Below are 25127 nucleotides of genomic sequence, written 5' to 3'. Positions count from 1 at the left end.
CGGTGAAAACACATCTTCTGCAACAGCTCAAGGACCAGACGAGTGCCACATGCCAGAAGTGTGCTTGGGATCCGACTGGATATTCAGCAGAAGACACGCCAATACTCCACGTCCAAGCGATTGTTAAAGGAACAACCCGGTCCAGAAGGCGCGGAGCACTGAAACAGTCATTTCATTGGGCCGCAGCCGCAAGCCGCAATTCCGGGGTGTGCTGGTGCTGGTGCTGGTGCTGGTGCTGGTGCTGGGCCGAGACAAATGTTCGGTGATCCACTTTAAGAGCACGCGAACATTCACCGACAACGACATCATCCAAGAATCAGCTCACTATTCACGAAAGAAATACATCTCCGGATCGACTCGACAAAGGACCAGCCCTAGATGTATTCCCCCTTACGAAGTGGCAGATAGCGAAGCCGGCATCGCCTCATCGAACAACGCCCTTCCCCCGGAGCGGGGTGGCTAATTAGCCATGGACCCCCTTCTGCTGGAGTTGGCGAAGCTGCAGAAGGATGGGAATTTGAAACAGAGCATCGAAGATGTAGACAAGATCATTGAGCAGCTTGAGAAAGCGAGAGAGACCATAGTTGCTGGTAAGTGGCCTATTTCCTGCGAATCCGAGACGGCGGGGAGTGGAGTTTGTCTTATCTTGACAATTGCTAAGTTCTGCCAGATCCAAACTCTGCCTCTTTTACTCTTGCGAAACTCCAAAATCCGCTGAAGCATGGCTTCGACAAAGTCAACGACGATCTCAAGAAGGTGCACAGAGGGCATAATGCATACAGCAAAGCTCTGGACAAGGTATGGAGACCACCCTTTCGTTCAATCTATACTAATGGCAGCAGAACTTTCCCGTCAAAGCTCTCCCCACCGACTACGATGCCCTGGCCTCCCATCCATCACTCATAAACCGAGCCATAGCAATGCACCTATTACGAGAAGGCCAATTTTCCGTCGCCTCAACCTTCCTCACCGAAGCTCTCTCCAACCCACCAAGTCCTTCACCCACACCCGGGACACCCAACCCGAATCCCAATAATGACAGCACCTCCCTCAGCACCCTCAAATCCCAAGAGCTGCAAGAGAAATTTTCAAACATGTACCAAATCCTCTACGAACTGAAATCCCGAAATCTACACCCAGCCATCGAATGGGCACGGCAAAACAGCACCGAGCTGGAAAACCGGGGTTCAAATCTCGAGTTCGAACTCTCAAAGCTCCAATACATATGGCTCTTCTTAGGATCCTCAGTAAACGGTCTCCCAGATGACGAAAACAACGGTTTCTTTGGCGCCCTAAGATACGCCCGCAACAATTTCCCACGGCATAAACATGTCAGATATCTAAAAGATTGCCAACAACTCACAACAGCAATTCTCTACCGCAGTAATCTAAAGGACTCCCCTTACCATAGACTTTTCAACACAGAAACAGCTTGGGACGAAATCGCCACCTCCTTCACTCGCGAATTCTGCTCTCTCCTCGGCCTCTCACCCTCTAGTCCCCTCTACCTCGCCACCACAGCCGGAGCAATCGCGCTCCCCACGCTCCTAAAACTAGCCACCATCCAAAAAGAAAAACGCACAGAATGGACAACCCAGAACGAGTTACCAGTCGAAATCGCCCTACCGAGGAGTTTCATATTCCACGCCATTTTCGTGTGTCCAGTCAGCAAAGAGCAAACCACGGAAGCGAACCCGCCGATGATGATGCCGTGCGGACATGTGGTTGCGCGGGAGAGCCTCGGGAGACTGAGTAAAGGGGGCAGGTTCAAGTGTCCGTATTGTCCGAGTGAGAGTTTGATGAAGGATGCTAGGGAGGTGGTCTTGTAGAGTTATGTACCTATTGACTGCGTAGATTTTGAGACTGTGGATACGGATAGGATGCTTTGCGTTGGTTTTTGATGGGAGTAAAGGGATATGGAAAGGGACAGAATGGGCAGATTGCATGGCTGGCGTTGTTTTGGCTTTGGCAGGGCTGGAGCTACGGATATGGATAGGGCTTGGTTTCCATGGGTTTTTTTTCTCAACGATACAGAGATGCGAGTACTTCCGCAAACGGATTGAATACACGACTCATCCTCCTTTGCTCTATTGGTAGAAAACCAAGCCATCAGTTCCCTGCTTCTGGCACTGCAATATTAACACGGCTGGTTTTACAAGCTGAATATCGACTAAACGATACTGAACACATAATTGAACGCTAGAACCACGCCAAGCCCTCCACTGTCCTCATCCCCCGTACCTTCCACTCCGAAAACCTCTCCTAATAGATCCTTCTCAGGCAAGCCTCGTGGTCTACGTGACAGGGGTTCTCCACGCGTCCTCTTCCTTGATACCAGAAAGAATGGAACCAGCTATGAATGCCTGCCAAGAAATATGCAGAGATGCAACAAAGATTTGGCTCTTTTTGGCCGGGCCAAGCCGGTGCCGAGAGTGAGGGATTTGACTGTCAGGTTTGCATTCCCTGCGCGGAGCCAGTGATCACGTGATGTGAGAAGTGAGACGAACCTGGAGTCAGACTGCAGATGTCGTACAATGGAAGGGACTTTAGGCAGATATTCCGACGATGATATAGCTTTCTGAGGAGTGGGGTTTGAGGGGAATGGAGTGCAGTACGGAGCAAAATGAACTGCGACTGGAGAATGTAAGGCGGGGAGGAGAAGGAGGGGTGGAGCGTGTTCTACCAATTGATGAATATCCAGGAGAAACTGCACGTATTCAAATCCCTTCACCGTAACCAGAGCGATTGCAGCAATGACGCTCACAAGATCAACGAGGGACTAGATTTGCCATGCACATTCAATGTATTCATCTCTGAATTGCCCCCCTAGGTAGTCATGATCAAGTTCTCCATTCTTCTTGCGCCAGACTCCTTCCAAATATCGTAGCAGCAAATATGGAATCATACAGAGCTCATATCCACGGCGTCACCGCCCTTGTTCTCTCCTGCTTCCCCGACCTTGGCTGCATCCTCTGCCTTCCCATCCGCATCCACGACATCGACGTCCATGCTTTCCGCAGCAGGTTCCGATTCTACCTCTGTTGTAGAATCAACTTTGGCTTTCTTCCCTTCACTAACTAGCTCTTCATCAGCTTCCCTCTTCGGGGTCGTCGGTGCCTCTGTTTTCTCCTCCTCCTCAACCTTACCATCTTCTTTCTGCTCAGAGGAAGCAGAAGAAGAGTCTGGCTTGGGTTCAATTCGTCGTCCAACAGCAGCCTCTACATCAATCCCCTGCATCCCGGCCCCCACCCCACTCATCCTCTCACTCCCACTCGCCCCCTGCATGCCCACATCCTCCATACCAATCTCCTCCGGGCCCCTCGCATGCGGCACCTCATCCTCCTCTCCCATCCCGCTCTCATCGCCCTTCCCAGCCAACTGTGCCGCGGGCACCACACCTGCCTTCTGCTCCTGCCTCAGCAACTCCCCCTGCGTAATGCCGCCTTCTGCTCTCAACGCCGCCGCCAAGTCTCCCGACTCATTCAAACTCGAAGTCGGGCTCGTATTCGTAGGTGATGTTGTAGACGAAATTCCATTCACGGAGACGGACACGGTTTCCACGCCGCCAGGCCCGTTGGGTCCGTCTATTGTTTCCGTAGACTCGGTGCGCACTTCGCCTTCGAGCGGGCTTGCGCTCCCGCCCTTCTTTTGCAGCCATGTAATTGGTGTTAGTAATGCGCCGCCTAGACTCTCATCTGAGCCCAAAGATTGGGCAGAGGGGTTGGAGGCCGGATTTCCCCATGATATGGAGAGGGGGTCTTTTCCCGATGCGGTGAACGAGGTACCGTTTGAGAGGATGGTTAGAGAAGAGGGATCTGGTATTGCGGGAGGAAGGGGGAAGGTGTGTGCGCCTGATGTGACGTGGACTACGCGGTCCAGGGCGTGCAGGTAGGAGGGCAAGGTTTTGTAGTGTTGTTTTGGGGTGAGGACGAGCTCGGCGAGGCGCTGGATTGTGTGTGGTGGGTGTTTGGTGAAGAGAGTATTTAAGGTTGAGGTTATTGAGGTCATGAGCGTTTGGATTTGTGGTGGATAGCGGGTGAGGAGGGGAGGGGCGGCGTTCTCTTTGTTGGTTGAATCTTGGGATGAGGCAGTGGTGGTCGTTTCTTGCGTTGGTGGTGAGGAGGAGATGGGTTGTGAGGGGAGAACTGGTGGTATTGGGAAGGAGAAGTCATTTTGTACGATCTGGAGACTGTCAACCGAGTAGATATGTGGAGGAGTAAATGATATACCTTCTCCAATCGGGGTATCAGTCGTGTGAGCAGACTTGGCCATTGTTCACTGAGCCTGTTAGCTATTGCATTTCGCGAGGAGAAGCGGAGCCTACTAGTCCATAGGCTTGCCATCTGCAAGTGCTCTGAGCACATCATCATCTGTGTCGAGATCCATTTTGGTGGTTGCGACAAGATGGAAGATTTTGGAGATGCAAGTCGCGATTAGATTTCGGCTATGAGGTTGACGCGATGGGCTGGTGGAAGGAGCAGGGGTCCACGTTCGAGGAAGCGGGGTGTGGATCCATGCAGCATTGGACAACCACGAACCAGACATATCAAACACAATACATAAATACACGGTTTTTACTCGGCAGCTCTGGCGGCCAAATCTAGCCAGCCTTGCCAAGTATGGACATAACGGTTCAGCTGATAACCGCGTTACTATTCAGTCAAGATCCTCATCAGCCCTTCAAGTCCTCGCACTCCTAACCACACAGGATCAAGACAGAAGGCTCAGTCATGGGCATAATATTGCTCCATGTAGAATGACTCGCTAACATATCACTTCACCTACGGGGAAATGTATGCAGCTAGTGGCCCGAGCACCAAGAACTCTTGAATAGCAGAGGTCCCTCGATCGAAGCATAGAGAGTAATTCACAACGTCGCCACCGCCATCGTAATCAAGCTCCCCAAATCACCCATCCCCACAAACCACTCCCTCAGATCTTTCAGCCGCTCGCTCTGGTCCTTGAACTCGGACAACAGATCCCTATACGTCGGGACTCTCCTCCATCCATGTCCGTACTGCTTCCTATACTCCCTTTCTCACGACGCTCCGTCCGAGGCTTGCCATGAAATCCTGCTGCACGGAAGCGAGAGATCGGCTAGACCCCCGCATTATGGAAGGCCGGGTTCATACTCGATGTTGAAAATGTGGATGATGAGCACGAGGATTACTGCTGTGTTGTTGTTTATTCGATCTTGTTAGCTCCGTCTCTGATCACAGGATGTGTGAACAGCCCCCCCCCCAAAAAGGAGAGGGATTACCGTCGGTGAGACTCAGCATGTGCCCATTCTTCCCAAGCGGAAATTTCCTCCAGCGTTTCTTGAGTGCACCGCGTGCAGATCCCGCTCTTGATGCAGCCAAGAAAGCAGGCGTCAAACGATTCGTGCCTTGTGCTAGGATAACTGTTTGCCCTACTGGCGGTTCCATGCGGATTCGTAATCAAGTATGTACTTCATTCTGATATACAGTGTCCCGATACTCATCGGCCATACATAATAGAAAGAAGAAATTCACCAACATATCCGCAGACTCGGACTCCCATACACAATCATTGACGTAGGATATTGGTATCAGGCTTCTTTCCCAACACCTCTGTTTGGGCGTGTGGATACGCCGGCCTGCTGCTTCCTAATACGACGATCTTGGGGGATGGGAACATAAAGACTGCACTTACAGCTCTGCGTGACATAGGTCCGTATGTTGCCAAGACTGTAACCGATAACTTAACGGTGAAGGGATACGTCTTTTGTTACGGAGAACTACTCTCACAGAAAGAGCTCCTTGGGAAAATGGAAGAACTTTTGGGAGAGAAGGTCGAGAGAAAATACGTACGTCCTTTTCGTGTCCTCCACTCCTTGGCCAAACGATGAATGACGAAAGACTGACTTTTCCTCGCCATCCAAATAGCGCCTGACCAACTCCTCGCCCTCTGCCATATCACCAAAGCGTCGTTTGGATACGACCTCTCCAATCTGAATCAAGCCATGGTCATCGTGGGCTTGCAATATCGCTACAGCATGTACATGCACAGCGACAATGATCTTGAGTACGCAAAGTACTTGGGATATCTCGATGCTCGCGAAATGTATCCTGACTTGGTGCTTTTGTCGTTTGACACGTATGCGAAGGAGCTGTTGGATGGGAAGGCGGCGGCGATTTATGAGGGAATGAGTATCCAGCCTTGGTGACACTGAACTGCGAATATCAGGCAGACTTCGGACTGAGTATTCCGTAGACTATAGTCAACACGATGTGAAATACTTCATGTTATCGGTGTTATTGGCTTTGAATATCTGCTCTGTTACTCAATCTGTGGAATGGCGGAGTTTCGAAGGGAGGTCGTTGAGGCAGTATCTATGCCTTGTAGACTTGAAGAGAAAGTGCAACTTGAAGACTGGAGAGAGAGTCAAGAGTGATTTAGAAGTGAAAGGGAGTCGATGATCGATTGTTGTGATGAAGGGGGGAGGTCGGCCTTTCGAGAATTCCCATTGGTCACCTCAGCCTTCCTGCAAGGCCATGATCACGTGGAGTTTTTTTTTTTTTGCAAACCGAGCAAACACGTAAGCAAACATGTTTGCTCGGTTTGATTCAATGTCAGGCTAAACGAGGGCCGCCGAATTTTCTATGAAGTCAAGGCTTCTCCCGCACCCTTTTTTCCTCCTCATACTTAGTAAGTTTTGCCCCCTCCACCCCAAGATTTGTATGATCTCTACTAACATTTTCTCAGCCTTGTTGACATTGGGCCGCTCAAGTTTGGCTCTCAATGGCGATACAAGTCCTCCATTGCACATCGGGGCGACGAGAATCGTTGAGTATCCTTCGGGGTCCTCATCGGCGGAATTTTTGATTGCACTCCCTTTGGGAACCTACTTTTCATTGTGAGCATTGCCTTGCGCAGTGCCATGAAGAAGAGATTCGAAATACCAGCACCTAATTGAACAAACAGCAGCTCTTCGTCAAGTGAAACGGCTGGAAATGTTGCCCCTTTGAGGTTCTGAAGACTGTATGCCTCGTAGCTCAAGCTACGAATAATCATGTATTCTGGTTTCTGGTCTTTTGCCTTCCATAATGAGAAGAGATGAACCGACAGATTTGGTGGAACAATCCCGAAGAACTGCATGAAGCCAAGGAGGTGGAAATGATGGTACCATACCGTGTCAAAAATGGCAAGCTTCGAGCCGCATTTCCGACACCTTGCCTGCGATGTGATTGATCCCCTGTATCGCAACGCGTCAAGGACTCAAGGGAAGCTCGGGATATTCCCATCTGCACGATTTGGAAAGATGCAGAGGCAGAGAGGAGAATTTCGGGTCAAATGTACAGTATAATTTTTTTATTAAAAAACAGATCCACAGATACAATTTCACGTGAATCGCATCTCGATGGATGGCTGCTCTTGTTATGATCGTCGTTCACGTGAGCGAGAGCTGAAAGCCCACACCGGGCTGAACGCTACCGAAGCCTCACAAGACTTGGCAAGCTTCAGAATACGAGGAGCCATGATGCTGTCAAGAAACTACAATTGTTGCCGTCAAATAGGACCTCGAAACATCTCCAGGACTGTCCAACCAGTCCTTCTCCCGCAGCGAGAAGTTTCTTGGGCGGAGATCTCGGAATGGTCTCGAGCATACATCGTAGACTCAGCCTCAAGGCTTTCCGCGCTGCGCCTGCGTTGGCGCTCTCCACTCCAGTCCTGCACATGCTGGATAAACCTCAACCTTAGTAATCCCAAGGGCGCCCATTCCCACGGGACAGTCCTCCTCCAGACCTCGTCTGACCACATAAACCAACCAGCCCCAATTGAAAGCGAACGATTCTTACTTTCCTGCGTTGTTGGATTCCTAAGATCAGCCTACCCCAAGCGTCTGCTATTTTCAGCTTTAGCGAGAGGCCGATCATTCGTTGGCGTGTTGTGAGACCCCATAATCTGCTGGCGGTGGAAAAACCCATCACGACCTCCACTCGACTCCGATTCCAACCTCTTCTTCATTCTTTCCTCCTCAACCTTCTCTCGCCATCTCCTTCTCGATCTCCTCCCCACCGACATCACCTACGACGACTTCTCGAAGTTCCTCTCCTATCTCGCTCCTCGCTGTGCCTTGCACCAGCTCACACCCCAAACCCTTCGCCACGGAGGCGGTCGGTGTTTCACGCTCGTTGCAGACTCAACCCCATTGATCGTTTAACCTACAAGGCCACCGACCCAAGACCACACTTCTCAGTCTTTTCATCAATTTGACTGGCATCATCCCAACGTATTGGTCCCAACTGTTGCGTACACCAACTCTTACTTCCTCTTCTCCTAACGAACTCCCGCCAGCTCCTGATCCGGGGCGCAGATCTCTGCCAACGGATGTCTTACAGGCATGAATCAAGATCATCGTTGATTAGAGGCGATTCAGATCCATATCAAAACTACGCTGGAGGATATCACTCGCGCGAAGGACTGACACCACCGATCATAGGCGCCGGGCCTCGAGGAAGGACGATGTACAAGTAATTATTACCCGCAGATGTTGGTCAAGATGGCATCTAACATTTCTAGACCAAATACGCCATGGACGTGGGCGTTCCTGATCGCGGCACTGTTACAAGCCGTGATTGTTCTAGCCAGCGAATCGTGCGTATCTGAAGAGGTTGTCCCAAGGTGATGCTGCTAACAATTAATTGTAGATATATCTTTGCAAAATTCCAAGGGAGTCTCGAATCCCATAAACCAGCCACTGCCCTTTCGAAGACAATTCCAGTATACCTCACTCTCTTCATATTCGGTTTCCTTTACCAATTAGTCCTCGTCTACGACTCCCTGCGACTCAAGAACACAATTCAGGTCCTCGGGCTTTGCTGTTACAATTGTGGCATGTTAATCTACGCCTCTATTGAATATGATCAGGTAAACAAGGCCATTCAGAAGTTGGAGGAAAACGGCTACGTCAAGCCTGATACGCGTGTCTGGACGGATATCCAGCCGTTCCTGGTGGCAGGCCCTTGTATAATTGCACTGTTCACCGTTGCCCTGTCCGTTATTGCCTGGAAATTGTACGACGAGTTCGCATGGACAATTTACAAGCACATCAGCGCAGATCTCCGAATGAAGCGTCGTTATTTGACTTTCCAGGTATGTATTACAATCTCGGATTCCATTCCCGCATGCTGACAGTTATGAAGATTTACATCGCTCTGCTGAAGTTTGATTTCTTCTTTTTCCTCGGCTTCACAGTCCAATTCCTGGTAGTCGTGACCGGATTAGCAGGAGCAGAATTTGGTCTAACAATCGCCGCCATCCCCGTAACAGTGCTCATTCTCTTCATGGCCGCTTTCTGGACCCGCCGCGAGAACAAGTTCGGAATGGTCGTCACCATCTTCCTCTTCTTCTGCGGGCTGGCATACTTCATCTTCAAGCTGGCCAGAATGTACCAGCCCAGCCATGAAATAAACTACATCCCCGTCCGAAAGAGTTTGACGAGTTTCGCCGCTATCACGATTGTCCTGATCATCCTGACAATCATCAACGCCTGCGTATGCACAGCGAATTTCGGGATGGGATTGAAGCCGCACATCATGAAGAGGAGGGTCAACAGCGATGTGGAGAAGACGGATAATATGACCGAGCTGCCAGACATGAAGCACGGCCCCGTCTCGAGCCGTATGACCATCGATTAAGAGTCTAGCGAAAGGAAGGATGGATATCGGAGCACTTGAGAAGATTTGGACAGCAAGATTGGCATGTCACTTGTATAGTAAAACTCACGACCACTACGACTTTTTCTTTGGATCTCTGGCTTTAGCTCTCTCTTGATCATATGTCTCGGCCAGTGTGGCACAATCAAGGCTGCTAGCTGGCTCTCTTTCTCATACCCGGAAGGTCGGCGTTTTGAGAGTTGGATGGAGTTTGAGGAGTTACAGTCCCTCCACGTCTGCTCCTGGATAGGAGGGCATTGAATGCAATCTTATCGTATCAAAATTCTGTAGCGAGCATTTGAGCGTCTGCGATTTTTCGAGTACAGAATGAAGCTCCCCAACATATCCAATCTTTGAGGCCCCCGCTTGCCCCCCTGACTATAGCAGCTTCCGAATCTTCCGGCGGTCCCCTGACTAAACCAAGGAGCTTAGTTAGCTCGACGCTTCGGATCTCAAAACACCTCAGCAACATTTCTGCAATTGCACTCTTCCAAACATAATGCAATTGCCCATATGCATCTTTGTTGCGTGATCAGATTCTCCCTCTTTATGCTTCCACCTCTTCCAAGTATTGATATGAAAGTATCGTATTTTTTTCGTACAGAACCGCCTTTCGTAAGTCAGACAAGCGACCAAAAGGTGGTCAAGGATAAAGACAGCCACATCATGAGGGTTCCGTGATCCCAGGCGGACACCACGCCTTCAGACACTACAGGAATTCCAACAACTTTATCAACGGAACAAACCACCGGCTTTGAGGGAGACGGAGAAGGAGTGAAAGCTTCCGAGGAAGCATTAAACACCACCTCAATCCACTGGATCTGCAACTCAGCCGCAGCACCGACAGCCATAACCCCCGACCATGCGTCGCCATTACTCCACATATTCAGAATAAGCATACTCGGGCTCCGGGGCACGTTGACTACCGTGCTCGCCATCTGCAGCCCATTCACGTACCACGCGCTCTGCCTCGGGATCCAGTCTAGTCGATGCACGTTCCAGCTCGTCCAGGCTGCGCCAGATGGCACGGATACATTCCATGTGGAGCCCGGCACCGTCGCTCCTGAATCCGTCGTTGTGGGTTGATTCGAATAATGTATGGAGGTCGCTGGGTCGCGGCTCAGGATCTCGATGTCGGATTCCGTGGTGTCGTTCCAGTAGGTGAAGATTCCTGCTGCCGCGCCAGGGGCGCCTCTTACGCGCCCCAGAACCCGGACTGAGGCGTGGGAGAGGTTCGTGAGCTTGTAGTCGAGTTCGCCGGCCTGTTGGGAGGATTGCTGCCGGTTTGTTGACAGGGTCAGGTAGGTCGTGGGGTCTCGGGAGGCATCGGTGCTGTTGTCTGGAGACTGGTCAGCTTGTCAGTTCAGGAAGTTATGTTGGGAGAGGTGAGAGTACGAATATTGACGTTCGAGGAAGTATATTGCATCGGTAACGCGTGGTCGTTAGCTGCACCTTTGGACTGGACTCTGATACTCCAATCGTCTGTCCATGATGCGTTATTTACTATTTTGCTTGCGGGGAAAAGAGAAGCATCAGAGTAAGTGCTCTGCGCCGTCCTGGAAGTTTGGATATTGCGGAAGTCATAAAAGCGGTGGTATTCAAAATAACTCGCCGTGGATCCGTTGGTTGAAAAGATTGTGCAACCGTCACCCAACACGATTGTAACACAAAGCACCATGAAAGCACATATTTTTGTAAAATACGCCATCTCCAGCTAAATGGACTTAGGAAAAGACCGGTGGAGGTAAGTTAATTCACAAACCCACAGCATAAAAAAGGTGAGGGCGAAAGAATGGCATTGTCATCTCCTGACACTCGATTCAGTGACAACTTGCCGTGCGAGGGGCAAACGCCACATGTCTTGCGCCCACCGTTACACCGGGCGAGTGTGGTGTTCTGATCTGTTTTTCTTTTTCCTTCCTTTCTTTCTTTCTTTCATCAGCCGCATCTATATTTAACGTTTCAGGGTTCTGCTCCGTTGAATTACTGGTTATGTAACTGTCCAATGACATGTCATATTGGCCAATAAATTCATTATTTGTTCCAAATCGAGCAATTGTAGACTTGAACCTTGGTCTTGTCGATCATTTAGCCATAAGATATCCACTATGGCATATGTCAATACGTCGTGATAGTTGGCTGATGCGGGAATTGGTGAGCTGCCCCGGAACAAGTGCTCCCTGTTTTTCGCGTAGCACACAATCAATCGAAACCGTCGTGACAGCCAATCATATAGTTCGGCTGAGCTGGTCGACCTGAGAGGAAATTTTCTTCACGTCTCGACCCAGAATAGCATATGTGTGTAACTTCCTAGTTTTGGTTTCGTGGTGTGATGGTTGTCTCGAAATGGGATGGTCGCCACGACGACTCCCATCACGCGAGACTTGGCGTACCCCTCACATGGGTGATAGCCAGTCACCACGGCATTGGTCTTCGGTGTGCCTGCGGAAGGGTCTGTTTGTGCTCGACTCATGTTGAAGATTTCTGTCCCGTCCCATGGGTTACGAATGGGTTACAACTATCTCTTGATTGGGAAGCACCCATCGCAGGGGATATGGCCTTGGAACGGGATGGAGACGGGGATCGCCGGCCTTCTCATGCTCAAAGCAGCAGCTTGGCTCTTTAGATGGCCTTGGATGAGGATCCCCACGTCCACACCTTCACGCCTGCGAGGTTGAGACAAGGCAGTGCTTGGAGCTGTCGAGACTCCAGAACGGGACTGCTGAGCTCTGCTGCCAAAGGCCAAACATCCTATTCCCAGCTGATCAAAGCGTCCCAACCCCAGCTAAAGAGAATTCCCTTCTCCCGGCGGCCTGGAACCTTCTGCTCGCACTCCCAGTTCCACGCAGATGGCCCTGGTTGCTGCATACGAATCCATTCATTGCTTCAGTGGCAAGCCCGGAGTTTATGCACTTACCGTAGGAACCCGTATTCGCCACCACAAGAACCTGTCGGAAGCACGAGAGTTCTTCCGTAGAGATGATTCTTTGTTTGAGATTGCTAGGGGTAATTGTCCCAGCTTTCAAGACAATAGCCCCATGGAGCGGAAGACGTGATCCCCCCGGACATCAAAAGTATGGGCGAGTGGCAAATACTTGCTTAGAGCTTGTTTAGGCTAGGTTACTCAGGGTGTGCAAATAGTTTGAAGCCCCAAGAAATATTAGCTTCTTGAGCAGAGAGTGCAATGCTGACTGTCCGTGGTGTGCCCGCTCCCTTTTCGCTTATTTCAATTTTTGCTATCACAACACTTCGAAAGGTCGCGGCATGAGCTTCTTAAGATTTCGAGAAGAGTTAAATATGCAGAACTAGAACGTGATAAATGATAGAACTTGGCTAATCCCAAAAACTTATATATGCAGGGGATGTTGATTCTTTGAAGTGTCTCGAGCGGGTCTCGATTCAAATAAACGACGAGCAAGGTGGAAGAGTTGAGCTCGAGAAAATACCACGCCTTAAAACTAAGATTGCTGATACGTCTGTTTGCGTATTTCTATAAATTAAGAGATTCACACTTTTGATGACCTTCATACAACATTCAGGCGAAGTTGAAGCTATGTTCAAATCATAACCGTGTCGATGGCAGGACTCACACCCAAGAAACGACAAATATCCGTACAACTATCCTCCAAAGACTTCTCGGTCCTCCAAAGACTTCTCGGTCCTCCAACCTAACTCTACAGCCGCTTTCGTCGGCTCAGCAATGCATACAGCGACATCTCCCTCCCTCCTTCCCAACAGTTGCACTGGAAGCCGCCTACCAGAGACAGCTTCCATAGCAGCCACAACATCGAGGACCGAATATCCCATTCCGGATCCAAGATTAAAGGCCTGGAAGCCTGCCCTTGAATTTCGGAGCAGTGGCCAAAGCTGCCAAATGGCCGCGAGCAAGATCTGTTACATGGATGAAGTCCCGGACCGCCGTGCCGTCCCTCGTATCCCAATCGGTTCCGTAGATCTGCAGAACTGGAGACTCGCCAGTCATCGTCTTCACCACTGCGGGCATGAGATTGCTTGCCAGAGAACGTGGGTCTTCACCGAGCATGCCGGAGGGATCGCACCCAACTGGGTTGAAGTAGCGTAGGGCGAAGATGCTCCATTCGGGGTCTGCGGATGCGAGATCGTGGAGTATAGCCTCACACATCCACTTGGTGCGCCCGTAGGGATTGGTGAGACCCGTGCACCCGCTTTGCGTGGTTCTTGCTTGACCGTGGGCGTCTATGAAGGAGGTCGTTTCGTGAGTGCAATATTCTTCAGAGATGCGGCCGGTGCCGTTAGCTTGCTCGCCGTAGACCGTAGCAGACGATGAGAATACAAAAGTCTTGATGCCGAAGTCGCTGAGGAGAGAGCAGAAGCTTATGAGACCGCCGACGTTGTTCGAGTAGTATTTGAGGGGCTGTCGTATACTTTCCGCAACCGCCTTGTATGCAGCAAAGTGTATGACTCCCGAAATTCTGGATCGACGAGATTGCTCTGCCTCCACCGTTATGCCGTCTTTGTATAAATTTGTTCTCTCAGAGAAAGAGTATTTATTGAGAACAAGATTCATTGTTGGTTGATCTCGATAGTCAGCCTCGTAAAATTGAAGAGATGGCTCTTGAGAAGTCGACTTGAAGTACGCCTTCTTCAGGGAAAGTAATCTATCGAGAACAGATCTGAAAGAATTGCTCAGGTTGTCGATGATAATGACGTTGTGCCCATCTTTCAAAAGCTCCCATGATGTGTGACTTCCAATATACCCTAGACCCCCAACCACTAGAATATATTCATCGCTCTCAGATGACCCAGCGAACGAGGTGATCACCAGATCATCGAACAAAGAGAATCCCTCAGTGGCGGTTGTTAGGATGGACGAACTTGGGGACGATGATTCTGGGCTCGAAGCCCGAGAGCTAGGAGAACTTGACATTGCTGTGTTGTGGTGATTTAGACAAATGATAGCAAAAGGATGTGAAGCAAAAAGATGGAAAGTGCTCTTCTAATTCTAGTTCACGATCAAAGAAGTTATCGAGAGGGAGGGACTACGCAATTACTCTCTTTTAAAAGCTCGTCTAGCGCTGCCTATATATTAGCCATTTCCTTCGTTTAGTATCCAATACTACGATCGATCCAGCTCAAGCATGGTTAAAATTCACTGCCTTCCGACCATGACGATCTTTCAACCATAAACTCCAAATGCTTGACTGTAAATCATACAAGTATAATTCGAACTTTCCGAATATACTGCTTCGAGAAGTGAAACTTTCCTTTTTACGGCTCAGATTCCGCTTCCGAGGTGGCCGTGTCCAGCCCAAATCAGGGTAAACCCACCGCTTGGTCCAGCTCAGTTGATATGCAAAACAATACAAAAAGTAAAATCACCTGACAATACTCCGTAAGTGAAGTGAAAATTGAATTATGCGGCGCCAGACGTATCCTTGACTTAACCAACGCCAAATTGCTGTCAATGACCAGGGGGCGGTGCCACCCGAACCACCCCAAGAACATAATTTTTGTTTTCGAACCGAGCCGAATTGCAATTACGGATCAGGGTGCAAGACCATGTCACGTATGACGAACAAATTGGTGGAATCGATCGATCAGTTCCATCAATCAATTCGATCGATGAATACACTGCAAAGAGGAAAACAAAAGCTCTCGGGAGGTTGCACCAAACATGAAAAGGGGTAAGGAACTAGGCTCATTTAGGATACACTAGACCGCATCCATCAGCAGCACCCTTGTGCTGGAAATAAAGTTGAACAATGAGGTCCAGGAACGCCTTCGTACTTCCGACAACCAAACAACGCCCTCGAAACTTAGGGAGATTCCAAGCTGAAACCCCCGGTCTTCAACCATCGTTCGATCAGTGGCGATCACCCGAAGAACCATGCGCAGCCCCCCCGAGTGGACCAGCTGCCCGGCCTGCCAACCATGCCGAGGAAGAGATCTTGGAAGCCACTGGTGTAGTCACCATATTCGACCAGATCAGGCATGCTTGCGACTTTCAGCCCGGCCTGCAAGGTACCCAACATCTTCATCTGGGATAATTCTATCGAATGGATGCTACCAGAGTATGTGGAACCGAATTCACGGCCTGAAGCGCTGGCACCTGGCCTGCAAGTCCTCTTTTGGACGCATCATGCCATGAACCCGGATTCTGGGCCGTACTCGGGCACCTGGTCGGCCTTGGAAACCCTGGTTGACAGAAAGAACTTCCCCGGGTGGAGAAGTTCATGAGATCCGAGTCTACCAAAGAGGCTTTTGGGCTATTTTCGATTTCTCTGAACATGGCCAGAGTTGGCGATGATGGGGAGATCGACATAGGATGCCAATACCCCAAAAAAGCCTTTTGCACATAGGAATAATTGGAGAGACATGACGAATCTCTTCCGAGGGTCTCGTGGAACGACCAAGACTAGAGTTGATGAAGATGGCGTGAGTGATGCCTGCCTGTTCCTCTCATGTGGTAGGAAGTTTGGAGAGCATACTTTTGGAGGCTATATTGGCAATATGTTGGTCCAAGTGGATTATTCGGTTTTTCTCAGGCCGGGTCTAGGCCATGCGTGCCAATCCCTCATGTCCTTTCGCAAGCTTTCCTTCTTTTACAGCTTATTCAGAAGGTCAGGCCATAAGAATCTCTTGTTACCTTTTTCAGCCCGGTTTTCGGTGACTTTATTCCTGTCACACTCTCGTTCACCTTGACTTTGAAAATTTCTCCAAGCTTTATTTCCTCGATTATCAGTAAGTCTATTGCGAACTTAATTAGAAATGAGATAGATGCTAAGATACGCTAGTAATAAACTTTAGTATGAGTCTTAGTCGTCCGAATAATCTCACCGCCAACAATCCTTTCTTCTCAGTCGACGAGGAGGTCATGGTGGAAAGAGCGAAGATTGAGTCGACCCTTGAACAACCGAACGAACCCACACTGCCAGCAAGAGCGCGACTACACCCTTCACGCAACGAACTCGAAGAATTCTCCTTTCCCAGTCAGATCGTCGAATCCAATGCCGTGGATAATAACCCATATACAATATCAACGCCGTCTATTTCCGTAGACAGTGTTCGAACTGTCAGTAGCAAAAGTGCGCCACGGGCAAGGTATCCTACATATGTCACACGAACATCGTCACTGTCAACGTTCGGCTTCAACGAAAAGGCCTCGGTATCACACAGTGGCCAGAGTCTGAGATTTGCGTCTCATACCTCACCATATGAAAGCACCGACGCATTGAGGGACCCTGGTCCACTTGGCCGTCCCTCAGGATCTCAACTCCAACGATTATTCCAATTGACGAAACAGGCATTCTCCAGTCACATCGATGCGAAGACAATCGTGGAAATGATAGACTTTCGTGAACTGGTCTATCCATTCGGGATTTGGAAATACACTGTACTTGCCCTTGTAGGAATGGCAATAGCTGGGATCGTTGTTTCGGAGCACTACTTCCACTGGATAGAGACATCCATGGCCATTACTCGACGGAACATGATTCCTGTTCTTGTTGTTGTCATCGGACTGGAGCCCATCATGATCTCAATCATTCTTCTTGTGGCTCGGGTTCCTCCCCAAAAGCCGGGGGATGCACCGGCACAAACTACATTGCCAGATATCGAGGCGAATATATATGGTTCTGAAAAGACGACTGACCATCGGACCGCATTGGTCATTCCATGCCACAATAGCGATAGGATGGCCATGACAAAAGTCCTCGAATCGGCTTACCCGCACTTCCGACCTCAAGACATCTTCATCGTGGATAATGGGCGAACGAAATATCCACCGGATGATTTCCGGCAATTTATTCGAGAGCAGCACCCAGACATTGTGTATATGTGGTCACCCATAGGTAGCAAAAACGCTGCCCAGCTTGTTGGTGCGCTTGCGGCGAAGCAGTACTCGTTCATCATGACGGTGGACGATGACGTCTCGATCCCTCCCAATTTTCGGCCTCCCATCGACAAAATAGACCACTTGACCAAAGGTGTGGCTTTCCCATTACGGGCAATGAATTCCAATAGTCAGACGCCTCTTTTCATGGTTGCATGGCAGGATTGTGAGTACAAGATGTCGGGCCTCAGCAAACTTGCTGAATCGTCTCTATGCGGCGTTCTATACCCACATGGTGCTGGCTGGTTCTGCGAACGAGAGACATTGATTGACTTAATCAGCAATTACCACTCACTCGATTTTATCGCGGAAGATGTGAACACTGGCCTGTCGATGCAAAAGATGAAAAAGCGCATCGCGTTCGATGCGGGAATAGTTCTCGAAACAGAGGTTCCCACCACAATCTTCGGACCTGGCTTGAATTGGTGGCACCAACGCAAGAACTCTTGGGAAATGGGACGCCATGGCCGACTTCTGGGTTTTGCTGGGAGACTTTTCCTCTCTCTCAATGGCCAGAATACCATATACGGCATCTTCACTCAAAAGGCCATCCATCTCTACGCCATTGCTTCCATTGTGGTTGATTGGATTCGAATCCCTGTTCTCGTTACTATGGGAAGCAATCCCGACTACTGGCGGCAGGCTTTGCTGTTGATGCTGGTCTCCATGCTGCCTCTGATGGCGTTCAAATACCTCAGCGCCCGGAAGCGGCCCGATTTGCAACCCAGGTTCTGGGCGTGTCTGACGTATCCTTTCTACAAGCAGCTTTATGCTGCAGTCTCGATAATGGGTGCCATACGAAGCATAACTTGGTATATTGGTGGCCACAAGAAAGCTCTCAGTGTTCGTCAGATGATGAAGACGAATGATGAGCGTGTGATTTGGCTTGATCCCCGCTTCAATTCAAATCCTGCCTTCCTTGCTGACGAAGGCGAAGTATTGAAGCATGGTTGCGGTAGTAATGTCTCAAGCAACGACACGCATTTGTGAACGCACATTTGTAATCGGACTGTGGACAAGCTTCTTGCTGACATGTTTTGGTAGCTGAAGAGGGAGGATCAGCCACTGTGTGTTGGAATAGCTCAAGGAAATATGGATGCGCAAAAGGCTTTCCTTCTAATATATAGACCAGACGAGATATCCTTGCCCGATTTTGTCGTTGTTTCCCTCGCTTGACCCCTGACATACCCCTTTATGAGCCTCGGTAAATTAAGCCCCCGGGAACGCGTGCAGCGACCCCGCCATTGCTGGCCTCGGTTGACGCTTACCCCGGATTTCAAGCTACCAAACTCATGTAAGTCTCTTCTCCTTTGCTTTTATGCTTCAAGCTATTGCTTGAGTACCGTATTACCTCTTTATCACCTTTTATTGTACCATTGGGTCCCAAAAGATACGGCGCCCTCCCCCTGCGGACCCTGGCCTCATCTCCCTATCTTCAACTCCAACTTGAAGAATGGCCTCCTCCTTCCCCCAATCTTACGCATCCCTCAAACTACCCGATATTTTCCTCTCCCACGCTCCGCCGACCTCTCCGACGCCAACACCAGTAATTATAATAACGCTCCATCGGCCACAGCACCGAAACGCCTTCACAGACAGCATGGCCTCGTCCCTCGTTAAAATCTTCGATATACTCTCTCTCGATCCACGAATAAAAGCAATTGTTGTGACGGGACATGGGAACTTTTTCTGTGCCGGCGCTGATCTTGAGGGGGGCAATGGGCTTCAGTACAATAACGATACGAGCAGGACGCATAGAGATGGAGGGGGGCAAGTTACAATGGCGATACACAGATGTACGAAGCCTGTCATTGCGGCGATAAATGGCAGTGCGGTAGGAGTAGGTATTACGATGACTCTACCGATGAGTATCCGGATTGTGAGCGAGAAAGCAAAGATTGGGTTCGTCTTCGCGAGAAGAGGGATCGTGATGGAGGCTGCTTCTTCGTATTTCCTGCCGAGACTTATTGGCTACTCCAGGGCTATGCATTTGGTTACAACCGGCGAGGTGTTACTTGCTGGACATGTGCTATTGAGGGAACTGTTTAGTGAAGTCGTGCCAGAGGAGAGGGTGCTTGAGAGGGCGTTAGAGGTTGCGAGATTGGTGAGCGAGAACACAAGTGCAGTATCTACTTCACTGATGAAGGACTTGATGTGGAGAGGCCCAGGGACGGCGGAGGGGACACATTTGTTGGATAGTAAGGTGCTGTTTGAGTTGTTCCAGGGGAAGGACAAGAAGGAGGGGATTGATTCTTTCTTGGAGAAGAGGAAGCCGGATTTTAAGGGGACGATGGAAAGAGATGCGCCGAGTGTGTGGCCTTGGTGGGAACCTCTTAACGTCAAGGCTCCGGAGATGATTGAGAGTTTGAAGGGGAAGTCGAAGTTATGAAGGTATGTGGATGGAATTAGACTTTTACATTAGATATAGGACAAAGTTTACGGCCCTAAAGAACATAGGCCAGACATTAACCCTAAAAGATTATCGAGAAGGGGGAAGCAATTAGACCTCACTTATCGGCTTCCGAAGTCCTCCAAGGCGCAAGTAGGTGTTTGCAAACACGGAGCCCGAGATTGAGTTCGTGTGATCTCTTCTTCCGGCTGATTGATTTCCTTCTTTGATCTTTAGGAGGGGGCGGATATTTTGAAACGCAGGTGAGGTCACATACGTGCACAGCCCAGGCCGCTTCTGATCACGAATAAAGAGGAGAGTTTACACGTGAAGTCATGTGATCTCATATTCTCCCCTCCCTTCGGAGGTTCGTTCCGCCGAGGATTCATCCGCTTACTCAGCTTTCAACCTCCGACGTCCAGCCTTGCCATCCACATATTCGACCTTTCTCAAAGCGCCCTCATGTCAGAAGCTCTTCCTCCATTTTTGTATGTTCTGAGCTCGATCATTCGATATATCTAGTACCTTCAATCCTTTGGTATCAGTAACGCCACCCGCATAATGGGCCGCATTTCCCACGATGGATGTTGATTTCATGGAACGCTTTAACAGCAAATTTAAAGGCGTCTTTCGACCGGAAAATGACTATGCTGAAGTCTACGTACTCTTGCTCTACTGGCAGGACGTTAGTTTTTCCGGGTTTAAAGAAGAAGCGGACGCTCTACAGGAATTGTTCGAGGCAGACTTTAACTATCCACGAGACCACATTACCCGGTTCGAAATACCACTAAAGCAAAGCCAGATTGCTCTCGAGGCTACAATATATAATTTCATGTTAGGCAAGAGCCAAAATTCTTTGCTCATCATCCATTACGGAGGTCACGGCGATGCAGATAGCGATGACGGTACCAATATTAAAAGGCCTAGGCTTGCTGTCTGGGGAAAGTAAGTCTCTCCAACGTTATGATATACAATTCATACCTAGGAAATCCTCTAACGATCCTCCTTCTATGAAGCTCCACAGCCGATGGACCAACAGTTGCTTGGCACAAAATCCAACCTCGTCTTTTGACCGAGGCCGATGCTAATGTCTTGCTGATTTTTGACTGCTGCTACGCTGCATCTGCCGCGAGAGAGCGTACAAAAGCCAAAAATAGGGTCGAACTACTCGCTGCTGCGCCAATGAAATGTCAAACACCTCCTCCGGGTCCCTATTCCTTCACGTCAATCATGATTCGAGAGTTGAAGTCATTACTGTCAGTACGCGGAGCCATTGTCATCTCCGAGCTACACTGCCACCTGGCCAAACAGCAATCTGGGCTTTTCGACACAGCAGTATTGTTCGAGCTTCAACGTGGAAGTGGGAGAAATATAAGGCTCGAAAGGTTAGGCACTCGACAGCCATCTCCGACGCCTCCAGCGTCCTCGTTAACCTTTCGAGTTTTGACTCGCAAGCCGCTCGACGAAGACGTCTTTCGGGATATAATTGACTGGATGGACAAGCTTTGCCCACGTGTCATTTCAGAGCTTGCTGTAGAAAATGTTTACCATACCAGGGAGAAACTACGAGAGTTTGTTCAGGAAGAGCCGACCGAAAATATACCACGCCCAATGTTCCAACAACTGCCTGAAAATGCGAGACAGGAAGCATTAGATCTCTGCCAAGAGTTAGATGTCGTTTTAGAGGGTGGCGCCGCTCTCTCCCGATTACCCTCGACTTTTACTCCGGACACTTCCAGGGATTACGAAGATATGGTTCGCAAGTTCTTCAATGAGTTAGGTAGTAAGGTGGAAGCACTGAGGAAGTCTTTGGAACGCAATATTGTGGCCAATTGTGACGAAAGAGAGTCCCTTACACACGCGATGAACGACGGAAAAGTTCAGGGGTTGGGAATCGATGACACTCTCCGAATGAAGGACATATTGCTTGATCCCATTGTGACAGGGAAGACAATGAAGGTGGAGTCACAAGAGTTAGGATTCCATGACAGTTCTGCAGATAAATACCCACAATTTGTTCAGAGAGATTTGGATCAACTGGGACGTGTCTTTGTGGAGTACAAGTATTACAACCCATCAGAGAACAGCGACGCTGCTCGAAGAATGGCTTCTGACAGGGTCAACAAGCTCGCCAAAGTCCTCGGGGAACCGAAGTCGAAGGATTTTCAGACACTTCATTGTCTTCAGTGGTTCCACGAGCCAGAGCATTGCAGGTTTGGGCTGGTGTTTAAGACCCCAGCGGTCTCAAACTCCACACAATCCACGATTATCACGCTGCAAGATGTCATGGACCCTAAGAAAACAAGGACCAGGTTTCGGCCAACTTTGGAGCAAAGATTCGACATAGCTTGGAGGATCGGCCAAGCTGTACGGAAGTGGCATCTTGCCGGCTGGGTCCACCAAGGGATTTCCAGCCGCAACATTTTCTTCTTCTCCGATTGTGAGAGCATTGACTATGCAAGACCTTATCTCTGCGGATTTGAGTACTCACGACCTTCGGCCGAGAAATCATACGCACGGTCTGAGGATATGGCGCGCGATGTGTGCCAACATCCTGATCGGCAAGGGGCTCCCAACGTTCAATATCAAAGAGTCCATGATTTGTATTCCTTTGGGGTTCTGCTCTTGGAAATCGGCCTCTGGCAGCCTGCACTCAAGATGTTCGAGGATAGGATAGATATCACGGCAGAGGATATGAAAAAGGAGCTCATAAGGCATTGCGACACGAGATTGGCTTACTGGATGGGGACCAATTACCAATCTGCGGCATCGATATGCTTGCGTGGATTGTTCGGTATTGATGTCGACGACTCAGCTCATTCGAGGCTCTCGAAGGCCTTTGATACATCGGTTTTGCAAAAGATTGAATGTGGCAAACATCTGGGCTAACACTAGTATTGACTCCAATTTCGTGTGCTGTATGTGAAAGCCTTCTCCTTCAATTCGCGAGAGCCGATTCATCTACCTCTACTCCCTCATTCGCAGTTGAACCGTCCTCATGACACAGCATGTACTTAGGTGGCTGGTAATTGGTGAGGGCTTGCGCAACGAGGTAAGGACCACGGAGGCCTCGTTGTCCAGGCGAAGACACGTACACCCACTCATTAATGCGGAATTTAGGTTTCTTCTGCGGCATTAGCAGTGCTCTCGTTCGGTAAAGAATGGTCCCATGCACGTTTGAATAGGTGGCTATGGTTGGGCGGCCACTTTCGCAGTCTGCGATGTTCTCTTTGCCTGCTGGGGGATTGCTGTAACCTCATTAGAGAATCTCCCACATGATCCAAGCTGAACAGATCATCGCTTCCCTGGGATCCTCGCCTTTTTGGTTACCCGTCATGATTGGCGAGACTTCTTAGAACAAGCTATGAGTATTCGCATTTGAGTTGACAGCAAACACGGTCGTGGGCACATTCCGAGAGAAAGACCAGACTATGCCTTCTGCGGGGTAACTTTTATTCACAGCTTCGACATCTGAAGGGCCGGAATGATGACGTGGCAAGATATCCTCGAGGGTCATTGGTCGCTCGGAAGCAGCTCCGTATAAGCGACCTCGCCCCCAAAAACAAAAACTTCAAAGTTCAGAACAAAAAGGAGCAGAAAGAAGTTATCACCTTTCCATCACTTTCTGAATTCAAACTTGAAATATAAAGAATTTTGCAAGTGACTCCCGATGTCCTTCTCACTGAATCCGCTTCAGACCGATGGATCCAGAACGAGAGCTACGCCCCAGGCTGCAGCACAAGGTCATGTTCAAATGGGGGCTTTCAGGACTCAAGGTGCTTTTTGCTTGCATAATGTCTTCTTCAAACTTCTAACAGCACTACAGTGGAAGACTATCCTGCAGGAATTCCACGCTTTGCAAGTCTAATAGGATCCCATCCCGCCTTCAACGTCTGCCGCAGATTCTCCACCGTTCGTGCCAGATTACTGTTGCTAAAACAAGATAAAGTGACTCGCCTTGAGAAGAGCCTGATGGATACAGACGCGAACGAAACAAGGCTTCTCTTTCTTGGTTCCAGCCGCCGCGATACGAATTCGACAAGGCTAGGTATTTTGACCGAATTGGACGCCGCTTTGAAAGACCTTGGTAGGGCTATACGAGAAGCTTTGTCCTACTCGGTACTTAATACTTACTGGCTTACTTTTAGATAATTTCGTGATGAGAAACTTTCAAGTTGGGGAGATGCCATCTGCCCCAGCACATATTGTGACGAGTCTGCGTAACTGGGTCGAGGGCAATGGTAGTATTGCTCATGAAGAAACCGAGTTTCTTGATTATGGCCACGACCTTTTCACTACAGTGAAATACGCTGATGGAGCAACATCCCTTCTAAAACCTTGGATCCATGGTATTGTCGTGCGCTTCTCTGATCTATTCGGAAAAGTATTTCAATCTCTGATATCTCTTTTGCCAAATTTTTGTTGTCTACTGACTAAAGCTAGCCCGCTCGAACTGGCATCTCTCGTGATGAACACGTCTATATATTTTCAGAATCCATGTTGCACTTGGCCACACGTACCTTGATCGCTTTGATTCTGGTCGCCATCCTCCCGGTGCCGATTTTTATCATGCACACTATCTCGAGCAACCTACTTCGTGTGTTGTGTACTTTCCTTGCCATGCTTTTCCTGCTCGCTGGTATCTCGTGCTTGAGCGATGCCAGAACTGCTGAGATCTTTATTGCTGCTGCGACGTATGTTGATTTTCTTACCAGTGGCCTAGTGTGGGAAGGTCTACTGACGGAGACGACCCTAGTTATGCAACCGTTCTCGTGGTGTTTTTGAGTGGCGGGGCACCAATAGCGTGACTTGGTTAATTGATATTTTGCCCTAGACAGCCCTAGTACTTTGTTTGAGTTTTGAGCGACAGTACTGGTCTTCATTATTTCTAAACATAGATGTGTTCAGCCCTTCTTTTCCAGCGAGTAATAATCAAGCAAAATCAATATTTCCAACAAGTCATGCGGGATAATTGCATTGAGAGGACTCGTACAGGGTTTCGTGGAAAAATGTAACACGACACCCCCAGGGTGTTGATTGGGGGTGTCGATTGGGGGCCAGATTGACCTAAAGTAGAGGGAAAATGTAACACGACCCCCTCCTCCCCGGGGGGGGGGGTCGATTGGGGGCCGGACTAACCTAAAGTAGCGAGGAACACCAAAAAATCTAGCTTTCCTTTAAGTTTAAT

General features: G+C 49.4%; 12 protein-coding genes across 12 annotated transcripts; 8 read left to right on the top strand and 4 right to left on the bottom strand.

Annotated features, from left to right (window-relative positions):
- Positions 1-469: 469 nt before the first annotated feature.
- On the top strand, positions 470-1829 carry K444DRAFT_526891 (uncharacterized protein; the record flags this gene model as incomplete). Its single annotated transcript, XM_024874586.1, has 3 exons — positions 470-590; positions 671-798; positions 843-1829. 3 exons carry the CDS (start codon positions 470-472, stop codon positions 1827-1829), a joined length of 1236 nt encoding a protein of 411 aa, XP_024738653.1.
- Positions 1830-2662: 833 nt separating this feature from the next.
- Positions 2663-4417, bottom strand: K444DRAFT_588000 (uncharacterized protein). The gene is made up of 3 exons (XM_024878040.1): positions 4325-4417; positions 4230-4278; positions 2663-4182 (listed from the first exon to the last, which is right to left on the bottom strand). Exons 1-3 carry the CDS (start codon positions 4384-4386, stop codon positions 2902-2904), a joined length of 1392 nt encoding a protein of 463 aa, XP_024738652.1. The 5' UTR covers positions 4387-4417; the 3' UTR covers positions 2663-2901.
- Positions 4418-5608: 1191 nt separating this feature from the next.
- Positions 5609-6412, top strand: K444DRAFT_611991 (uncharacterized protein; the record flags this gene model as incomplete). The annotated part of the gene is made up of 1 exon (XM_024880049.1): positions 5609-6412. A coding segment is annotated over one exon (279 nt), but the record flags the coding sequence as incomplete, so codon positions are not given.
- A 164-nt stretch (positions 6413-6576) lies between these two features.
- Positions 6577-7333, top strand: K444DRAFT_611989 (uncharacterized protein). Its single transcript, XM_024880048.1, has 2 exons — positions 6577-6865; positions 7153-7333. Exons 1-2 carry the CDS (start codon positions 6624-6626, stop codon positions 7325-7327), a joined length of 417 nt encoding a protein of 138 aa, XP_024738650.1. The 5' UTR covers positions 6577-6623; the 3' UTR covers positions 7328-7333.
- Positions 7334-8524: 1191 nt separating this feature from the next.
- K444DRAFT_642671 (uncharacterized protein) lies at positions 8525-9662 on the top strand (the record flags this gene model as incomplete). The annotated part of the gene is made up of 3 exons (XM_024884766.1): positions 8525-8619; positions 8673-9117; positions 9168-9662. 3 exons carry the CDS (start codon positions 8525-8527, stop codon positions 9660-9662), a joined length of 1035 nt encoding a protein of 344 aa, XP_024738649.1.
- A 638-nt stretch (positions 9663-10300) lies between these two features.
- On the bottom strand, positions 10301-11358 carry K444DRAFT_526629 (glycoside hydrolase family 16 protein; the record flags this gene model as incomplete). Its single annotated transcript, XM_024874559.1, has 2 exons — positions 10301-11019; positions 11076-11358. The coding sequence occupies 2 exons, from the start codon at positions 11356-11358 to the stop codon at positions 10301-10303; spliced, it is 1002 nt and encodes a 333-aa protein (XP_024738648.1).
- Positions 11359-13216: 1858 nt separating this feature from the next.
- Positions 13217-14586, bottom strand: K444DRAFT_662742 (NAD(P)-binding protein; the record flags this gene model as incomplete). Its single annotated transcript, XM_024886742.1, has 1 exon — positions 13217-14586. One exon carries the CDS (start codon positions 14584-14586, stop codon positions 13501-13503), a length of 1086 nt encoding a protein of 361 aa, XP_024738647.1. The 3' UTR covers positions 13217-13500.
- An 835-nt stretch (positions 14587-15421) lies between these two features.
- Positions 15422-18540, top strand: K444DRAFT_662741 (glycosyltransferase family 2 protein; the record flags this gene model as incomplete). Its single annotated transcript, XM_024886741.1, has 5 exons — positions 15422-15680; positions 15730-15838; positions 16019-16094; positions 16381-16400; positions 16467-18540. 5 exons carry the CDS (start codon positions 15422-15424, stop codon positions 18538-18540), a joined length of 2538 nt encoding a protein of 845 aa, XP_024738646.1.
- A 331-nt stretch (positions 18541-18871) lies between these two features.
- K444DRAFT_611986 (enoyl-CoA hydratase/isomeras-like protein) lies at positions 18872-20114 on the top strand. Its single transcript, XM_024880047.1, has one exon. It carries the CDS (start codon positions 19004-19006, stop codon positions 19937-19939), a length of 936 nt encoding a protein of 311 aa, XP_024738645.1. The 5' UTR covers positions 18872-19003; the 3' UTR covers positions 19940-20114.
- A 405-nt stretch (positions 20115-20519) lies between these two features.
- Positions 20520-22828, top strand: K444DRAFT_628750 (uncharacterized protein; the record flags this gene model as incomplete). The annotated part of the gene is made up of 2 exons (XM_024882957.1): positions 20520-20884; positions 20956-22828. The coding sequence occupies 2 exons, from the start codon at positions 20520-20522 to the stop codon at positions 22826-22828; spliced, it is 2238 nt and encodes a 745-aa protein (XP_024738644.1).
- K444DRAFT_611984 (uncharacterized protein) lies at positions 22646-23328 on the bottom strand. Its single transcript, XM_024880046.1, has 3 exons — positions 23245-23328; positions 23115-23187; positions 22646-23063 (listed from the first exon to the last, which is right to left on the bottom strand). Exons 1-3 carry the CDS (start codon positions 23274-23276, stop codon positions 22878-22880), a joined length of 291 nt encoding a protein of 96 aa, XP_024738643.1. The 5' UTR covers positions 23277-23328; the 3' UTR covers positions 22646-22877.
- A 204-nt stretch (positions 23329-23532) lies between these two features.
- Positions 23533-24777, top strand: K444DRAFT_559939 (uncharacterized protein). Its single transcript, XM_024876881.1, has 5 exons — positions 23533-23715; positions 23766-24026; positions 24088-24323; positions 24383-24633; positions 24696-24777. The coding sequence occupies exons 1-5, from the start codon at positions 23610-23612 to the stop codon at positions 24745-24747; spliced, it is 906 nt and encodes a 301-aa protein (XP_024738642.1). The 5' UTR covers positions 23533-23609; the 3' UTR covers positions 24748-24777.
- Positions 24778-25127: the final 350 nt, after the last annotated feature.

Source organism: Hyaloscypha bicolor (assembly GCF_002865645.1).
Source record: "Hyaloscypha bicolor E unplaced genomic scaffold K444scaffold_56, whole genome shotgun sequence".
In the NCBI taxonomy this organism is placed as follows: domain Eukaryota; kingdom Fungi; phylum Ascomycota; class Leotiomycetes; order Helotiales; family Hyaloscyphaceae; genus Hyaloscypha; species Hyaloscypha bicolor.
This window is presented reverse-complemented; position numbering and strand designations above follow the sequence as displayed.